The sequence below is a fragment of the Dipodomys merriami genome, unplaced genomic scaffold (genome assembly GCF_024711535.1).
Source record: "Dipodomys merriami isolate MVZ:Mamm:240054 unplaced genomic scaffold, mDipMer1.0.p SCAF_62, whole genome shotgun sequence".
NCBI classification, from domain to species: domain Eukaryota; kingdom Metazoa; phylum Chordata; class Mammalia; order Rodentia; family Heteromyidae; genus Dipodomys; species Dipodomys merriami.
Window position 1 is genome coordinate 175,001 of NW_027206202.1, and position 19,358 is coordinate 194,358.

Sequence of the window (19,358 nt, forward strand, 5' to 3'; positions counted from 1 at the left end):
TTGCCTTGCATGCATGAGGCCCTGGGTTCGATTCCTCAGCACCACATAAGCAGAAGCCGCCAGCAAGTGGCGCTGTGGCTCAAGTGATAGACTGCTAGCCTTGAGCAAAAAAGAAAAATGCAAAACGCTTAGGGACAGTGCCCAGGCCTTGACCCCAGGACTGACCCCAAAAAAGAGTTGTTTCCAGGTCCTCTATTCCAGTGGCCTTTCCCACCCCTTGTTTTTCCCAGGTTGCGGCCTTCAGCTGACTGTGGCCCCTTTCGAGGGCTGTCCTCCTTCATCGAGGCCATCTACAGCTGGATTGACACCCTGAGCAGGACGCCCGGCTACCAGTGGGTTGTGTGGATCTATCGGAATCTCATCGGCCGGGTGCACTTCTTCTTCATCCTCACTCTCATTGTGCTGTAAGCTGGGCTTCTGGGAACCTTGGGCTAGTGGGGGGAGCTCTAAGGGAACCCTACATGGTAACCAGATGAAGATAGCTTAGGGTTGGAAAGCCAAGAGCCACAGCATAGCTCTGGGCTCAGGGTGGTCCTGACTCTACTCTTCAATAGATAAGGTTGTTTGTTTGTGCCAGTCCTGGGGCTTGAACTCAGGGCCTGGGGTTCTGTCCCTAAACTTTGCTTTTTTCTTTTCCTCTCAAGGATAGAGCCTTACCACTTGAGCCACAGCTCCATTTCCAGTTTTTGTGTTTTTTTTTTTAATTAGTTTGGTGGGTTTTGGTGCTTAATTGGAGAGAAGAATCTCATAGACTCTCCTGCCAGTTGCTGGGGCTGGCTTCAAACTGCAATCCTCAGATCTCAGACTCCTGAGTAGCTAGGATGACAGGCATGAGCCACTAGCACCTGGCTGAATAAGTTGTGTGTTTTTTTTTAAATTTTAAATAATTTGTTTAATCTCTTTTTTTTTCCCCTGGCCACTCTAAGACTTGAACTTGGGGCCTTGCATTGGCTAAACAGGCATTCTACCACTCCAACCACAACCCCAACCTTTTTGCTTTCATTGATTACACTCCCACCCCTACACACCCACCACCAACAGTGACCTGCCCAGAGCTTTGTTCTGAGCTGTCTAGACTTTGCATTTACTGGGTCTACAGGCAATGCTCCTTGCCACAAGCAGCATGGCCTACAACTTAACTGGACCTGGAGTTAGCCTCAGACCTCACAAGCTAAGGGCTCCATCTCCCAAGGCTCCACCCACTGCTGATGCAAGTGGCAAGTCCCAGGATGTGCATCTGACTCACTGTCGGTGAGGTCAGGCCAGGTTGTCAGGACCCCTCCACACATTCAATCATGTGTTGAGATGCCTCAAACTCAGGAATGTGTTCCTTCTTTACTATGGGTTAGGGAAGAACCAAGTGGAAGCCAGGCTTGGAAATCCCATGCTAGCCTTGAGCAGAAAAGCTCAGGGACAGTGCCCAAGGCCTTGAGTTCAAGCCCTAGGACCTGAACAAAAAACAAGAAAAAAAAAAACAACCAAATGAAACTCACTTGTGAGCAAATGTGCTGACTCTTTTGCCCCACTGAGATTTGGAGTCTCAAAGCCCTGACCAGCGTGTCTGTGGTTCTGTCTCTTCCTCCAGAATCATCACATATCTTTACTGGCAGATTACAGAGGGAAGGAAGATTATGATCAGACTGCTTCACGAACAGATCATTAACGTGAGTCCCGTTGTTCCTGGAAGCAACCCAGAATGCAAGGGCTTTGGGCAATTCTTAGGAAGATCTTGGGCAGTGTTGGGTAATCGGAGGAGAACTTGAGGTCTTTCACCACAGGCCTGCTTGCTTGAAGGTCTCCCACAGAGCTATTGTCTCCCAAAGATCCCAAGCAGATGCAACAGCAACTCTTTTCAAACATTGACCACTGAGTTTTGCCAAACAAAACAAAACAAAAGCCTAAGCAGGAGAATCATGGTTCAGCCTGGCCAAGATGTGAACAGGAGACCCTATAAGAAAGCTAATGGAAAAAAAAAAGAAGAAAGGGGTGGAGGTATGGTTCAGGTGGTAGAGCACCTGCTGCATAAACTTTGAGGCTTTGAGTTCAAATCCCCTGGACTTCCCCCCCCCAAAAAAAAAAATCCACTGGTAGATGTTAAAATTAGCAGGTACAAGTTTAAGGAGGAGGGTTGGGAATGTAGCTTAGTGGTAGAGTGCTTGCCTAGCATGCACTAGCATGGGCTCGATTCTTCAGTACCACATAAGCAGAAAAATTGAAGCCTGGAAATGGGTTGACCATGCCTGATCTGCCCCAGACAAATAGCTGATAGCCGGGGTCCCCTACCTCAACACACAGGTATAATTGCTCCATACCCTCCCAGGAGAAGGTAGCTTTCTTGTTACTCTGTCTAGTTTTGAATCTCAGATCTCCACCAACACAGATAACTTTGGTAAATGGGACATGGACAGGGCTGATTTCGAGATAGGGCTGGAGGAATCACTTCACGACACAAGGCAGGAAGCCTTTGTGGGCAGGTTGCCATTAGCTTTGCTGTGAAATACATTTCTGTTCATTAGAAGACAAGATGGCAGCCATGTCTATTCAGTTTCTGGATCCTTCCTTTTCACCGATAGTTTCTAAACCCAGCACCATCATCCAGTCCCCATGTCTTCCTTTTTGGCAGGAGGGTAAAGACAAGATGTTCCTGATAGAAAAGTTGATGAAGCTGCAGGATGCGGAGAAGAGAGCAAACCCCAGCTCACTTGTCTTAGAAAGGAGGGAGGTGGAGCAGGAGGTGAGGTCTGCCGCTGCTGACCCCTACCAGGTAAACTGGCCTTCTGTCAAAAGGGCCCCAGCCAACAGAGACCAAGACCTGTCCTGGGCAGATGGAGGTCGGGGAGATTACACAAGGGCACATGGCTTTCTATGTTCAAGCATCTAGGTGTGTTTATTTTTATTATTACTTAAAAAATGATGCCAGGCACTGGTGGCTCACACCTGTCATCTCTAGCTACTCAGGAGACTGAGATCTGACAATCGCAGGAAAGTCCATGAGACTCTTATCTTCAATGAACCACCCCCCCCCCAAAAAAAAGCTGGGAGTGGAGCTGTGGTTCAAGTGGTAGAGCACCAGCCTTGAGCAAATGAGTTCAGGGATAGCACTCGGGCTCCGAGTTCAAGCCCAGGACTGTCATTAAACATAAATAATTATAAAATACTAAGGGGGGGGGCACAAATCATGTCAATGACACAATGAGACCCAGGGGCTATATTCCTCTCCCAAGTGATGTAATAACACTTTTCCCCCTTTTTGGCAGCAACAGGACCCTTTGTATCGGGAAGAGCGTGATTCTGCGCCTGGTGAGTAACAACACAGACACACTGTAGGACATGTATCCCAGCGATGCGGCCCATGGAGGAGGCTGGAATCGCGCCTGTATGGATTTGTTCATTGTAAACTGACCCAAACTGGCTGGGGTAGAAATCCAGGAGTTGGGCTTGCTTTAGGCCTGGCCTACAGCAGTCTCATGATGTCAGAGCCTTCTTTCTGACTTCTGCTCCTTTCACTAACAGGCCCTTCCTAACGATTACACAGCTGCTTTGCCAATCTCTTCCATCTTCTCTCAGGTTCTATCTAGTGGGAAAGAGCAAGACCCAGAGGTCTCAGTGTATCATCGGGGCTGATGGAATGAGGTGGCCATCACAAACCAGCCACTATGTTTTATAATGCACAGCACTATTTTGGGGTCAGATCGGAGTCACATGACTCTGCTGTGGGTAGATTATAAGGGAGTTCGGAGAGAGGATTACAGAAACTAAAGGGGAACCCAAGCAAGAAAGGCATGAACAGCTTGTGGAATCTTCTAGAGGCACTGAAGTGTGTTCATTGTGGACATGGGGCTGGGTGGCTCTCAATGAATTTCTCTTCATCTTCAATTAACTTCCTGTGTCGAATCCAGACCTGAGATTCAGGCGATCCGTTCAAGAGGAGAACCCAAGAGCCTGATGACTACTGTGGCTGGTAGACCGAGCCAGTTAAAACGACAAAAATGGAGTTTCTTCCATGACACCAGAGCAAGGGCCTGGAGGACCTTCCCAGAGAGGATGCCACGCCGAGAGGGAACAAGAACCCACAGTGCAAATGGCCAAGTAAAATGGGGCTGTATGCTGCTATTTTTCAAATCTGGATTGCTGATTTTTTTTCAAGACAGAAAAAAAAAATACTTAGGGTTTTCCAATAAAGACTGTTGTGATATTGAAATTAACTCATTCACACACCTGGGAAGAGGTCAGCAGAGAACCATACATCTTATCTGTAAATGTTATGCCTGAATCACTGATCCTTAGGAATCTCTCCCTCCCAGAGCTGGCAGAGGTTTTGAAACCTGTGCTAAGGGGTCCAGAATGAATAAAAATATGATCAACTATGTAATTAATCAACTATGTAAAGCACTGCAATTGTCACCCTTGTATTTGTGATTTGGAGCTAAACGCATTCCCAGGTTATCCAAAGCTGACATACCATCAGAGGTCTTGTCTCTAAACTCTGGTATATATTGAGCTAAAAAATTTTAGGGGTTGGACCAAGGTAGGGGAGGTTTGGGGGTACCAGGGAGCAGGGAAATCTTTGCTCCTGAGGTGTTTGCCAAAAGACTCACTGAGTGTTCTTAACACTGAAGGCTCCTCTAGACACTTTTTTTTTGGGGGGGTGGGGAGGGTGCTAATCCTGAAGCTTGAACTCAGAACTGGGTGCTATCCCTGACTTTGTGCTCAGGGCTAGCACTCTACCACTTGAGCCACAGCTCCATTTTCAGCTTTTTGGTGGTTAATTAGAGATAAAGAGTCTGGCTTCAAACCACAATCCTGAGTAACTAGGATTACAGGTGTGAGCTACTGGCGCCCAGCTCCCTCTCAAAAGTTCCACTACTTGCTAATCATGCCACAAACTGGGGACCAAGCTTTCAACAGGGGAGGTTTTAAGAGGCACTTAACCAAACCCCAGTACTTTCTGATAGTGGCTAGAAGCTAGAGGGCTCTTGTAGTGTTAAGGATAGGAAGAGGAGTGTCCCTTTGGAGTTTGCAGGATCTCAGCCTTCAAGTGACCATTTCTTTCCTCTTTTTTTTTTTTTTTTTTTGGTCGGTCGTAGGGCTTGAACTCTGGGCCTGGGCACTGTCCCTCAGCTCTTCAGCTCAAGGCACGCGCTCTACTGCTTGAGCCACAATGCCACTTCTGGTTTTCTAGTGGTTTTATTGGAGGTAAGAGTCTCACAGACATTCCTGCCCGAGCTGGCTCTGAACCGTGATCCTCAGATCTCAGCCTCCTGGGTAACTAGGATTAAAGGTGTGAGCCACCGGTGCCTGGCTCTCCTTTATTTTTTGTCAGTCATAGGGCTTGAACTCAGGGCCTGGGCGCTGTCCCTCAGCTCTTTTGCTTAAGACTAGCACTCTACCACTTCAAGCCAGAGTGTTTAATTGGAAGGAAGAGCCTCATGAGAACTTTCCTGCCTGGGCTGGCTTTGAACTGGGATCCTCAGATCTCAGCCTCTTGAGTACCTTGGATTACAGGCCTGAGCCACCAGCACCCAGCAGAAGCAGCCATTTCTTTGAGGCTGTGAGAGCTGTGTGGAATTGGGAAGGCTATGTGTATGAGAAAGACCCAAAGTCTTGACTAAGTGAGGGGCCTGTAACAGAGCTAGGTAAGCTAGGAGGCAGCTTCAACATTTAAAAGCAATGCAAGTTCAATTTAAATCTTGTGATTTAAGTTCACAATAACCCTTACATGTTCATGGGAGAAAAGAGCAGAACCATGGTGAATGGCGAAGAGCGTGACCCTGGGCACATCTGCCTGGATTTGAACCTCACAATACATACACCTAGCTTTAACTCTGCAATGAGCCTCTCAGTCATCAATAAAGAGAATGCTGTGTGTAAGTACACAAGCACCAGAGCGTGTATTGACATCAGAACTCGGCAGAAGTGCAACTCTGCCCCCTGCTGGTTTGCACGTTTACATCCAGCTGTGGCACACATCAGCTTCCTCAAATTCCTCCCACTGCAGGATGCAAGGCTTGGCATACCGTTTTCCTCTCGGGTCCCTTTTAATGATTTTATTAGTATGGTCACAAGTTTGATATCTACAGTACCTAGTTAACAGCTGAGAACAAACATTTGAAATAAGTAAGTGACTTAAGTATGGCAAGCTTTAAAAGGTCAACTCCAAATACTCATGCAGGTCTCATGCGTCTGCGTTTGCAGACTCGCCTCGTGCCCACCCTCGCTGGGCCGGCGGCGCCTCACTGGGTCGGGCAGGATCTGTCGTGCCTTTTCTCAGACCCAGATTCTCAAGATCAACAAGTGCTGAACTTAGGCATTCCATGGGGCATGGTGGCCATCCTGGGTTTTGGTGTGTTCAGGTAAAAATGCAATTACTAAGTGCTTGTGTACGCCCGCCCGATCACGAGGGCTTGGGCCAGCACTCAGGGGGACATTTTGCTATCCCTGTTTGAGGCCAAGAGGCAGTTTCTGACCCTTGAGTTTCCCTGTCCCAGGGAGAATTCTAGAACTGGGGTGCACAGTCTTCTATCATACTGTCTGTGATGTAGCTGGCGCCCAGATAGGATTCGTAGTAACTCTTCTCGTTAAAGGTATTCACAGTCCAGCCGACCACCTGGACTCCTTTGGCTGACCATTTCTTCAAGTAGTCCCTGGGGAGAGAAGAGAACTCCATTCTGTTAGAAGCATGGTTGCCCAGTGTGGTGGTCATTGAGCCTTCACTGCAGTGGAATGGAACATGCCCCAACCCAGCTGGCCCCATGGCCCCATCCTGTCCCCATAATGACTGTCCTCACCCTGCCCATCACTACCTCTTCTCACCTATATCTCCCCCTCCTCCTCTGGAGATGACGGAGCCCTTCCATGTCTGAGAGCCAACAGAACTTTTTGTGGTCATGTTAATCCACTTCATTGGGGATCTTTCCCTTCTTCCTGGACTAGGGCAGATGGCATGGTCTGGGCACCCCAGCCCGCCTCCTATGCATCTGGCTCAGCTGTAATTTTCCACATTTGCTGAATTTCTATTCAATTAGCACCTTCGTAAGGGCTGAGACCAAGGCTTTGTGTCTTTCTCAATCTCCAACCTCCTCATGCAGGACTCAACACTGTAGGCAGCAACCAAAGGCTATGGGAATCATGCATGCTTGAAATCATAGGAAATGTACAACTATAGTCGGCTGAAATTTGGGTGCTAGTAGGGGAATGAGAAGGTTTTTATGGTTTGTGGTGGTGGTGGTGGTGGTTGTTTTGTTGGTTGTGGGACTTGAACTCAGGGTCTGAGTGCTGTCTGTGAGCTTTTCCACTCAAGGCGAGTGCTCTACCATTTTGAGCCACAACTCTATTTCTGGTTTCCTGGTAGTTTATGGGAAATAAGAGTCCCATGGACCGTGAGACTCTTATCTCCAATAAATCACTAGAAAACCAGAAGTGGTGCTGTGACTCACGTGTAGAGCGCTTGCCTTGAGCTTAAGAGCACAGGGACAGAGCCCAAGCCCAGAGTTCAATCCCCACAACCAACCAATACACACACACACACACACACACACACACACACACACACACACACACACTCATTACCTAACTTATATAACTAACACCTCTGTATATCACTTCTACAATAATAAAATGCACAAAGAAAAAATATCTAGTGAAAGCTGGGCACTGGTAGCTCACACCTGTAAGACTAGCAACTCAGGAAGCTAAGATCTGAGGATTTCAGTTCAAAGCCAGGCTGGGTAGAAAGTCCATGAGACTCTCTCTCATCTCCAATAAACTACTCAGAAAAAACTAGAAATGGTGCTGTGGCTCAAGTGGTAGAGTATTAGCTTTGAGCAGAGAGGCTCAGGGACAGATGCCAGGCCTTGAGTTCAAGCCCGCACCAGCAAAAAAAAACAAAAAACAAGAAAGAACCTGAGGCTGTGAGTTCAAGCCCCAGTACCAGTACCAACACCAAAAATAAAAGTCAATCTCTCTCTCTCTCTCCTCTCTCTCTCTCTCTCTCTCTCTCTCTCTCTCTCTCTCTCTCTCTCTCTCTCTCTCTCTCTCTCATGAATCTATTTAGAAATAGTAAAATGAAGCCAGGCACTGTGGCTCAAGTGGTAGAGTGCTAGCCTTGAGCTGAAGAGCTCAGGAACAGTGTTCAAGCCCCACAACCGACAAAAAGAAAAAAGAAACAGAATTCTTCCCACTAAGAGGCCAGCAATCATTCACCCTAATAGAGGCACAGTGGTCGTTTGGGGTTATCTACCTCTTCAATTCCTCCCTCCCAGACAGCCATCAGGAAGTGTGCCAGAAGAGACAAAAACCCTTCCGACTTACGGGGATACAAAGTCCTTCTGCATGAGGAATGCTGAAACCCCACACAGGTACCACAGGATATTGTGCATGGTCCAGTCGAGCAAAATGTCCATCACCACAAACATGGACTGCTTCCAGAATGTTTCGTAGCGGGCTTTCCCGTCTCCTGTATGGCTCAGGCTCCATGGCCTGTGTGTTAGAGCTGTTATGACATTCCGGTCTGTTTGTCTCATCTGCAAAAGAATTTTGAAAAACAAAATGATCATACGCTCAGACTCCAACATCTCAACAGCTTAGATTCAGCCAATGCGCTGGTTTTGATGAGGGCACATGACTTTCAGCAACATGTCTATGAAATACCATAAACCCTTTGAGAAAATATTTAATGGATGCAGGGCATTGCCTGCACAGTCTAACAGAGGGCAATTTTAAAAGCTGAGAACTGTAACCTTAGTTGGTTCTTGTTTTTGTTTTTGTATTTGTTTTGGCTAGTCCTGGGACTTGAACTCAGGGCCTGGGAGCTGTCCCTGAGCCTCTTTGTGCTCAAGGACAGCACTCTATCACTGGAGCCACAGCGTCACTTCCAGCTTTTTCTGAGTGGTTTATTGGAGATAAGAGTCTCATGGAATTTTCTGCCTGGGCTGGCTTTGAACCTCAATTCTCAGATCTCAGCCTTCTGAGTAACTGGGATTACAGGTGTGGGCTGGCTTTGAACCTCAATCCTCAGATCTCAGCCTTCTGAGTAATTGGGATTACAGGTGTGAGCCACTAGCACCGGGTGAAAGCCTAGTTTTTTTTTAGGAGCCACGGTCTGGCTGTATGATCCAAGCTGGTCTCTAGTTCTTAGTCCTCCTGCCTCTGCCTCCTGGGTTACAGCTGTGCATTACTATGCCCAGCTTATTAGTTGAGAAATATTTAACATCTGTTTTAAATGAGCCAGGCACTGGTGGCTGTAATCCTAGCTACTCAGGAGGCCAAGATCTGACAACTGAGGTTCAAGTCGAGCCCAGGAAGGAATGTCCCTGAGAGTCTTATTTCCAACCAACCAGCAAAAATCCAGAAGTGAGGGAACTGTGGCCATACACCAGACATGTTATCCAGAACTTACCTTATAGATAACTTCCGGCAGGAAGGAGCAGACCACACTGCTATTGTATAGCTGTGGGAATTCCATATATATTTTCTTTAGAGCATCAGTAGCCTGCAAAACAGAGACATTCATGTATTTAAAATCTATGAAAACATTAAAGTCCCAGCCAGTAATTAATTATATTAAGCAAGCTTCTGATGCATTGAAACAGTGCACTAATACGGCATAAGTGATGTGAAAGGTGGGGGCATAGCCACTGGGATATTTCCCACTCATGCCAGCAGCCAGGGGGCACTGTTCATCCCCTTCTTCAGGGGCCATGTCCCTGTGTCGCCCCCCCCCCCCCCACACCTTTGGAAGGTGTGGCAAGTTGCAAACTTCTCTCCTTTCCCCCCCCACCCCCCCTCCCCCGGTTTAGCCACAATGAACTACTCTCTTACACCCACAGCCTGCCTTTCTGGGGAGCCCAGGGCAGGAAGATATGCTGGGCCCAAGGGCTGAGAGGACCCACAAACCATCACCAATATGATGGGAGAAGCTGGGGTGAAAGCAATTGAGAAGGGAGCTCCTCCTGACTTCTCCCAATAAAACAAAAATCCCTTTTTGTAGCAGTTCAGCTGCTAAGAAATGAGAAAGAAATGACTTTATTTATTTATTTATTTTGTCAGGCCTGGGGCTTGAACTCAGGGCCAGGGTACTATCCCTGAGCTTCTTTGCTCAAGGCTAACAGTCTACCACTTGAATCACAGTGCCATTTCTGGCTTCTTCTGTGTATGTGGTTCTGAAGAGTCAAACTCAGGACTTCATGCATGTTAGGCAACACTCTACCAGTAAGCCACATTCTCAGCCTCGAAATGACAACATTTTAAATGCTAACATTATGGACCCCTAGTGAACACTGACACCAAAAGCAGTGAATACCACAGTCAAGCAAACACTGTGTGTGTCCTAATTCCTAGATACCACTAGTTTCTAGAATGTGGCACAAGGGGCTGGGAAGGTGGCTCAGTGGTAGAGTGCTTGCCTTGCATGCATGAGGCCCTGGGTTTGATTCCTTAGCACCACATAAGCAGAAAAAGCCAGAAGTGGCACTGTGGCTCAAGTGGTAGAGTGCTAGCCTTGAGCTGAAGAGCTGAGGGACAATGCCCAGGCCCAGAGTTCAAGACCCACGACTGACCAAGAAAAAAAATAGAATGTGACACACACCCAAAACATTGTAAGCAACAAGATGCATTCCTCCTGGATAAAAAAGAACCCAGAGCCAGGCACTGTAGCTCATACCTGTAATCCTAACTACTTAGGAGGCTGAGATCTAAGGATCTTGAAGCCAGCCTGGGGGAGGACACTTTGTGAGACTCTTTTTTTTTTTTTTTCTTTTTGCTTATGTGGTGCTGAGGAATTGAACCCAGGGCCTCAGGCATGCAAGACAAGCGCTCTACCACTGAGCCAACTTCCCAGCCCCTGTGTGAGACTCTTATCTCCCATTAACCACCAAAAAGCTGGAAGTAGAGCTGAGGCTCAAGTAGCAGAGCACCAGCCTTGGGTATAGAAGCTAAAGGAGACTAATTCCTCTGAGTTCATGTTCCAGTACCAAAGAAACAAACAGAAGAACACAGCTGCTTCACTAATGTGGATGAGCATGCGCTACAGGACCTCAAGTTTTTCCTGGCTATTGAACGAACACCTGCACTTGTCCTAATGCTTCACACTGTTTATTTAATTCTCATAACAACCGTGTATGTTAAGTTTCTTTCTTTTGTACCCAGGAAAACTGAAGTGACTCTTGTGTCCAATTCTTCCTTCCCTTTTCTGATGTCTAGTCCAGAAGTTCCTCTGAACTGCTTTGGTAATCATCTTTTGTAACTGCTTTGTGCTAGCTGCTGAACAGGGGGAGATCTATATCTGTATTTGTGTATGTACGTATGCATGTATCTATCTATCTATCTGTCTGTCTCTTAAGAAGAGAAAGGAACAGAAAACAGCTATTTGTGGGAAGAACTCGCAGTCATACAGCAGTGGCTTTACCCATGTGAAGCACAGAGGATAAATGTACCATATTTGCATGGCCTTTGACATCAAAGAAGATGGTGAGGTTATGGCTGAGGCACTCGGTAACGGCTTCCCGCAGGGTGGGGATCTTTTCATTAGGGAAATCATTCCTAGAGTAGAGGCAGGAAGGGCACAGCACAGGGAAAAGAGAAAGAGACGAGTTTAGTGCAACAGATATTGTGTGTAACGTCTGCTTCAAAATAGAAGTCAAGTGTTCCGCCAACTTCCTTCTCCACCCCGCTTCCCCAGGCTCTTGCTAGAGGTACTTGTTCCCAACCAAAGAACAGCAGCATCAACAAACATCATTCCCACTGCTAGGTGCTGGTGGCTCACGCCTATAATCCTAGCTACTCAGAAGGCTGAGATCTGAGAATCACAGTTCAAAGCCACCCCAGACAGGAAAGTCCTTGAGACTCTTATTTCCAATTAGCCATCAAAAAGCGCAAGTGTATGGGGCTGGGAAGGTGGCTCAGTGGTAGAGCGCTTGCCTTGCATGCCTGAGGCCCTGGGTTCAATTTCTCAGCACCACATAAGCAAAAAAGAAAAAAGCCGGAAGGGGCGCTGTGGCTCAAGTGGTAGAGTGCTAGCCTTGAGCTGAAGAGCTGAGGGACAGCGCCCAGGCCCAGAGTTCAGGCCCCATGACTGGACCAAAAAAAAAAAAAAAAGCTCAAGTGTAGCTCCAATGGTTGAGCACCAGCCTTGAGCACAAAAGCTCAGGGACAGCACCCAGAACCTGAGTTCAAGCCCCAAGAGCAGCGCGCACGCACGCACGCACGCACACGCACACACACACACACACACACACACACACACACACACACACACACACACACACACACACACACACGAGATTTACAATGTGTGAGATATCAGTTTTTCTCTCAATGAAACTTCACTCCAGCCACTCTGGTCACCATCGATCATGCCCACGGCCACTCTTAGTTTCTCTGACTCTTTGTCAGGATGAGCAAATCTCAGCACAAAGAGCGTAACTGGAGAGAGAATACCTACACTGCCTATTTTCCTGCACCATGGGCTTGACACACTGCAGTTACTTCACATGGCATTCCATCACAGGAGATGAAGCCTGGCCCAATTGTGGGGTGCACCTCCCAATTGTTGGGCACTCATGCTACAATAACAATGGGAAGGTGACACACTGACAGATAGGGTGCCTTCTCAGGATTTGGGGATGAGGTTGAGCCAATGCCTTTCTTCTTTATGTGTGAATGTGGAACACAGCATCTTAGCTGCAAGGCTGCTCGGTATTAAAGCATCCAGCAGAGCAAGTAAACATCTGGTGACTGAGCAGCAAGCCTGGCACCTGGCCTCTGAGGTTTCCTGGTTGTCATGTTCTGTGTAGCCTAATATTTCCTTTGGCCGACTTTTAACTCCTTTAAGTTCAAATCCTAGGGAAGTAAGCTCTGATCCTCGGGCAGGGAGGACTATATTGTATTGCTGGGTCAACTATCCATAGTCATTGCCTAGAGAGTTGATGAGCTTCATGGAACAGTGAGCAGTTCCCACTGCACAAAGCAGCCAAGAGGAGAGGGATATGGACCACCACATTCCAAAGCCCATTACCCAGCATTCCAGTTCCAAGCTGTATGGGGATAGGAGGGTCCATTGGTGTATAAGTTTGAGATGTCCTAAGTTAAGGGTCAGAATTGATGTGGACAATTTATCTTCTAGAACATTCAGAGTAAAATGCTTGGTTAGATCACAGAACTCTCTTCTTGTGGAGAAGTCCTATAGGACTCGTGCTCGCTCTGTCTCTCCCTCTCTCTCTTTTTTTCTCTCTCTCACACACACACATACATACACACACACATTCACCTTTTGGAAAATACTTTATACCAGGAGGGCATTGAACTCAACATCTAAAAGAACTTTCAGCTTTGCAGGGTTGAGAGACATCACGCAAACAGGAAACAGCACAGAGTAGCAGACATTTCTTTGAAGTGAAAAATGGGATGTCAAGATTCTAGTCCTGGCTTCTTATTTTAACACCAGTGATAGCCAAACAGAGCTAGATAAATCTTGCTCTTACAGATAATTCCAGAAAAGTTCAAAGAGTTTTTTTTTTTTTTTTTGGGTCCGGTCGTGGGGCCTGAACTCTGGGCCTGGGCGCTGTCCCTCAGCTCTCCAGCTCAAGGCTAGCACTCTACCACTTGAGCCACAGCGCCACTTCCAACTTTTTTCTTATGTGGTGCTGAGGAATCGAACCCAGGGCCTCGAGCATACAAGGCAAGTGCTCTACCACTGAGCCACCTTCCCAGCCCAAGTTCAAAGACTTAACTCAAGACCAAGTAGGAAGCATGATCAAAATGACAGCATAACCCAATTATCATGAGAATAATTCTGAGGCCATATTTGGCCTCAGTGGGAAAGACTAAAAATACATATGCTGTATTTTTGTTGTTCCTGGTGCCTGTTCATCACTTGGGAAACCTGTATACAATTCAAAACAAAACGAGTCTCCTGGAGCAGAAGGTTTAATTAGAAGGTTCCAGTGTCTCAGGGTATTCCTCTCCAGAGGTTCCGAGATCTCTGTAAAGGACCACGGGTTACTTACCTGAGTCTGTGATTTGCGGCAGGGTTAAGTTTCCTGACTTGTTCAAATGTCATATCACACAGTCGCCCAGAACCATCCGTGGTCCTGTCCACTGTGTTATCGTGCATTAAGACAGGAATCCCATCGGAAGTAAACTCAATGTCCAGCTCCACGCCCGAGGCTCCATTCTTAGCTGCCTTAACAAAAGCATCAGCAATGTTAATGTCAAGGGCTGCAGACACCCCTTCGCAGCAAGGCGCTCAAGAAGGCCTGCACATATGGGCGCTGGTAGTTCACGCTTGTAATCCTAGCTACTCAGGAGGCTGAGATCTGAGGATCATTGTTCTCGAAGCCAGCCCAGGCAGGGAAGTCCATGAGAGTCTTATCTACAATTAACCAGAAAAAAAAAAGAAGCCAAAAATGGAGCTGTGCAAGTGGTAAAATGTCAGCCTTAAGCACAGAAAGCTCAGGGACAGGGCTCAGGCTCTGAGTTCAAGCCCTAGTACTGGAACAAAAAAGAAAAGAAAAGAAGCCAGGTGCTGGTGGCTCATGTCTGTTATCCTACCTACTCAGAAGGCTGAGTGAGATCTGAGGATCATGGTTCAAAGCCAGCCCTGGGCAGGAAAGTTTGAGACTCTTATCTCCAATTAACCACCAGAAAACAGGAACTGGAGCTGTGGCTCAAAGTAGTAGAGTACTAGCCTTGAGCTCTGGGTGCAGTGCACAGGCCTTAAGTTCAAGCCCCACAACCAACAATAACTAACTAACTAACTAAATAAAGAAAGAAAGAAAGAAAAGAAAAGAAAAGAACAAAGGCCTGTAGGGCTGGTGGGGTAGACATCTGCTCTTACTCATTCTGTACCCTTCTCTTGGCAGACACAGCCCTGATCTCCTGGTTCTCCATGGGGTGGGGTCAGTCTGCCCCAAGGGGCACATAGGGAACTTGGGACGCCAAGTCTGAACGGCTGAAGCACTGAGAGCTCCTACACTCTGGGAGTGGCAACTGGAGATGATAAGCTAGTTTGGCATCAACAAGATGAGTCAGCCTCTTGGAGGTTGAGCCATAGGGCTCTCTGTAAGATACACACTGCGCTGTTTCCAGGGGTGTCTATATGCTATGTCTGTGGCCCTGGCTGATGGCTCAGCAAGGTGTGGTAGTGAAGATCTAAAGGAGAACCCAGGACCAGGTGCCCTGCATGCAGAAGGAGAGGACACCCAAGTGCTGGTGTCATCCCTAGCACTGCAAAGCAAACCAGCAAACCAATGGGAAGAGTTCACAGAGAATCTGAACTCTGCACTGAGATCCACCATCTACCTGCTTTCAGGCTTGTGAAGATGGGAAATATTTCTTAGGATAACAACAGGAACACACACACACACACACACACACACACACACACACACACACATAGTTGAGTGTCTTTGGCTCTTACCTGTCATCCTAGCTACTCAGGAGAAAAGAGATCTGAGTGAGGATCATGGTTTAAAACCAGCCTGGGCAAGAAAGTCCAGGAGACTCTTAACTCCAATTAACCACCAAAAAAAGCCAGAGTGGAGGTGTGGCTTACGTGGTAAAATACCAGCTTTGAGCATAAAAGCTCCAAGATAGCACTCAAGCCCTGAATTTAAGCCCCAGGACCAGATCACACACACAAAAATCAGGATCCCTTGTGAGTATGTAGGTGTATATATGTTTTGTGTGTGTAATATATGTACAGTTTAACAGATGTCCCAGAAAATAATAACAATGAAAGAGCAATAGCTAGTAGTCACCAGTACCAAGATAAATAAATAAACTCCCAATTCCATCACTACGAGGCCTGTCACCTGGGTGAAGTTAATTATCTACCCTAGCTTCAGTTTCATCCTCAAGATAAGCCAGGGTGCCCGTGGCTCATGCCTGCAATCCTAGCTACTCAGCAGGCAGATATATGGAGGATTAAGGTTCAAAGCCAGCCCAGAGAGTTAAATCTGAAGACTCCATCTCCAACCAAATTGCAAAAATGCTGTGAGCAAAGAAGCTGAATAAGCAAAGCAAGAGAGCGCTCAAGGTCCCGAGTTTAAGCCCATACTGAAGGGAAAAAAAAGCTGCAGTGAGGATTTAGAAATGAAATGACAGAAGGGTAAACAAAGGAGGAGGCTGCAATGCTTGATAAGAAATGTACACATTATCCTGCCCATGTAATTGTAACCCCTCTGTACAGTATGTTCACACACACAAAAAAAATAAATTAAAAAAAAAAAAGAAATGAAATGACAGATATCAATTACCAAGCTTGGTACCTGCCTAGGTTGAGCAAAAGGACCAATGAAAGTCATAATAATACTTACATCTACCTTGATTTAAAAAGTCTAGAGGGTTAAGTATTTATAACATAATACACAATCATATTTTCAGTATATAGAATACAACACAGCTGTTATATTCCTTGGTGTAAAGTTCAACTATGGGTGTTTGTTTGTTCCCTGCCACCAGAGATTGAACTCAGGGCCTAATGCTTGCTGGTCTTGCTCATTTGGTGAGTGCTCTATCACTTGAGTTATACCTCCCACACAGTGTTTGGCTGGTAAATGGGAGATAAGAGTCTCACAGACTTTTCTGTCTGGGGCTGGCTTCAAACGTTGATCATACAGATCTCAGCGTCCTGAGTAGCTAGCTAGGACTATCGGTGTGAGCCACAGGATCTTGGCTTTCTATGGGAAGAGGGAGAATATAGCCTTGTCTTCTGTTGTATTGTGCAGCTCAATACTGTCATAACTAAAAAGTTTGTGGCCTGTGACCTAAGGTCCTAATAAGCTGAATCACCACATCCTACTTCCTCTACTGACCAGAAGTGGCTTTAGCAAGGTGATAATTATGCTACAAACATTGTAAGTATGCAAACATGCATGGTATTTAGCTGTAATTCAGGACACAACAGGACAGGAAACAGTGGGTGTATTTCACATAGACACTTCCTCTAGAATGCAGTATGAGTTCTGTTCAACATACCCTTACACTGGGCACCAGTAGCTCACATCTGTAATCCTAATTACTCAGGAGGCTGAGATCTGAGGATTGTAGTTTGAAGCCAGCCTGGGCAGGAAAGTCCATGAAACTCTTGTTGCCAATAAACAACCCCCAAAGCTGGAAGTGAAACTCTGGCTCAAGTGGTAGAGCACTAGCCTTGAGCAAAAGAAGCTCAGGGACAGTGCCCAGGTCCTGAGTTCAAGCCCCAGGGCCAGCACACACACACACACACACACACACACACAAAATCACCAACAACAACCACAAAACATACTCTTGCCAAACCACTGCACCCTCTGGCAGTACTTAGCAATACCGAAGGCTCAACCCAGAGCCAGCTTTTAAGGCAATTTATAGATAAAGGTAAGGTTCAGCCTGGTGGCTCATGCCTGTAATCCTATGCCTAACACTGTCTTGCCCCTAGTTCCAAGGAAAGCAGAGGTAGAGAAGATTAAAGTGGAAAGTCTCAGGACAAAAACATGGGCATGTGAGATCCTAGGGATGGGAGGGATGACCCTAAAGCTAAAAGGACTGGGAGTGTGGATAAGAGAGAGAGAGAGGAAGCCTGCCAAGATTCTTAGCAGTGCCTTGTAGAAAAGGGGTAATTGGTCTCAAGGCTGGCTGCCAGGGTAGTGAGTGTGAAACCTATGAGTCTGAGGAGAATGATGATAAACCGATGTTCCAAATAATTCAGAGGACACACAAGGCCACTTTCTAAGACGATCCACCTATTTGGTCCATTTAGTATAAACCCATTTACTGACCACCAAGGCCTTGTTGGACCTGACCCATGTCCTACTCCATCCGACACACTGGGCTCTGCTGTTACCTTGAAGTCAGGCCTCCCTTGGCTTCTTTGGTTCCTGCCAGGCGCCCACACCATTCCTACCCTCAGGACCTTTGCCCTTGCCACGCACGCTCCCTTTATCACTTTTCCCACGGCCCCAAACACACCTGGCTCATTATAATTCTGGTTCTCAACTGAAACGATCACTCCTTAGGGAGGATTTCTTGGAGACCCCCCCCAAGAGTCGAACTCCAGGGGCTCCCCATCTTTCACCTCCTCACCCCATCGCTTCTTCTCTCCGGGCATCTCCTTTGTTTACGAGGTGTCTCCTCGCTCACCCCCCTACCCCCACTATGATGGAAGCAGGGATTTCCCTCCCCGTCCCACCCCCGTGGTCCTGGCTCAGGCCCCGGCACGTGGCAGCTTATATAAATAACCGCTGCATTCTATCCATGCCTGCAGTCCCGGAGGTTCCTAGCCGGGGAGGTGAGGGGTCGGGGCCGCCGCTGGGCGCTGCTCCGGGAGGACGAGCCGGGACAGCCGCGGGTCACGCTGGGCGGCCGGGCCGGGGGTGTGCGTGTGTGCGGTGGGCCGGGGGCATCGGGGCGGCAGAGGCCCCGGGCGGGCCGGGGAGGAGCGGGCGAGGGGGGCGGGGAGGATGCGCTCACCTGCCGAATGGCCGCCAGCGTGTTCTCGGGGGCGTCGTGGCTGCCGCCGCGGTGGGCGATGGCGCAGACCCGGTCGCGGGGCTTGAGGACCTGCAGCACCCGGCGGGAGGGCACGGGTTCGAAGCTGAAGAAGCGCAGCAGGACGTAGAGGCTGCCGGTGAAGAGACAGGCATTGAAGGGGCTGCGGGTCAGCAGCAGCAGCAGCACCAGCAGGAAGGAGAAGGGACCCAGGAGGCCCCCCTGGTCCTCCCACAGCCACATGCCGGCGCCCGCACCGGCACGGACCGGAGTCCCGGACCCGCCGGGCTCCCGCAACCACACAGCCACAAAGCGACGGGGGGCCGCGTCCGGGGACTCGGCCGTAGCCGGCTCCCTCCGCGGGGACCAGCGCCGCACAATGGCGCCGGCGGCCCCATCCGGAGAGGGAAGCGGCCTGGATAGCCAATCAGAAGCCAGGATCGCCGGCGCTGACAGGGGGCGGAGACTCTGCCATGGCAACGGGGGCGGGCCTAAGCCCCAGGCTCAGGTTCCAAAAGACACTTTGGGTGATCCCGGGTCAAGACTTCACGTCCTCGAGCGAGCGGACTTGGGGTCAAAGGCCGGAGGGTATCTTAGTGACTCTGGAGTCTGCCCTCCCCGGAAGCTAAAGTCAAGGAACGGAGGAAAGAGGCTGAGTGCTTAGCTTGTTTATCCTTTGAACAAGATCCACTTTGGTGTTTGTTCTAGGGAGATTTGCATTCCTATGTGTGTGCTGCTAACCCAATTAGCCCGGCAGCAAATATTGACCCAGCACTTGGGCCCTTGAGTACCCTACAGGCAAATACTGAATGCACATTTTAGTCTTACAATGGCCAAGTGATGTTATCTCAGAAGATAAAGACTGCATTAGAACCAAGGACTCAAGATCTGAC

General features: G+C 48.1%; 2 protein-coding genes across 7 annotated transcripts in view; one reads left to right on the forward strand and one right to left on the reverse strand.

Moving 5' to 3' along the window:
* Positions 1 to 4,390, forward strand: part of LOC138814916 (transmembrane channel-like protein 5) — a 41,064-nt gene extending 36,674 nt beyond the window's left edge. For 3 of the 4 annotated variants that reach the window (XM_070004027.1, XM_070004028.1, XM_070004030.1), the window contains 5 exons: positions 231 to 404; positions 1,586 to 1,664; positions 2,624 to 2,764; positions 3,258 to 3,300; positions 3,900 to 4,390. In XM_070004027.1, coding sequence (XP_069860128.1) covers positions 231 to 404; positions 1,586 to 1,664; positions 2,624 to 2,764; positions 3,258 to 3,300; positions 3,900 to 3,946 — 484 coding nt within the window. In that variant the 3' untranslated portion in view covers positions 3,947 to 4,390. The remainder of the gene's footprint in view (positions 1 to 230; positions 405 to 1,585; positions 1,665 to 2,623; positions 2,765 to 3,257; positions 3,301 to 3,899) is intronic. The other variant, XM_070004029.1, reaches the window with a different exon arrangement.
* Positions 4,391 to 6,032: 1,642 nt separating this feature from the next.
* LOC138814917 (glycerophosphodiester phosphodiesterase 1) lies at positions 6,033 to 18,854 on the reverse strand. 3 transcript variants are annotated; one of them, XM_070004031.1, is made up of 6 exons: positions 18,448 to 18,854; positions 14,004 to 14,179; positions 11,433 to 11,538; positions 9,398 to 9,490; positions 8,311 to 8,522; positions 6,033 to 6,644 (listed from the first exon to the last, which is right to left on the reverse strand). In XM_070004031.1, exons 1-6 carry the CDS (start codon positions 18,706 to 18,708, stop codon positions 6,497 to 6,499), a joined length of 996 nt encoding a protein of 331 aa, XP_069860132.1. In that variant the 5' UTR covers positions 18,709 to 18,854; the 3' UTR covers positions 6,033 to 6,496. The 3 variants fall into 3 exon arrangements, with proteins under 3 accessions (XP_069860132.1, XP_069860134.1, XP_069860133.1); XM_070004033.1 differs by having other exon boundaries at positions 14,004 to 14,175; positions 18,448 to 18,532; XM_070004032.1 differs by lacking the exon at positions 18,448 to 18,854 and adding an exon at positions 17,947 to 18,052.
* Positions 18,855 to 19,358: the final 504 nt, after the last annotated feature.

Coding starts and splice junctions, on each gene's coding strand:
- LOC138814917 (XM_070004031.1), bottom strand. CDS start 18,708: ATGTGGCTGTGGGAGGACCAGGGGGGCCTCCTGGGTCCCTTCTCCTTC. Junction 11,539..14,003: donor GCCGCAAATCACAGACTCAG/GTAAGTAACCCG, acceptor CCTCTACTCTAG/GAATGATTTCCCTAATGAAA. Junction 9,491..11,432: donor TCAAAGGCCATGCAAATATG/GTACATTTATCC, acceptor TCTGTTTTGCAG/GCTACTGATGCTCTAAAGAA.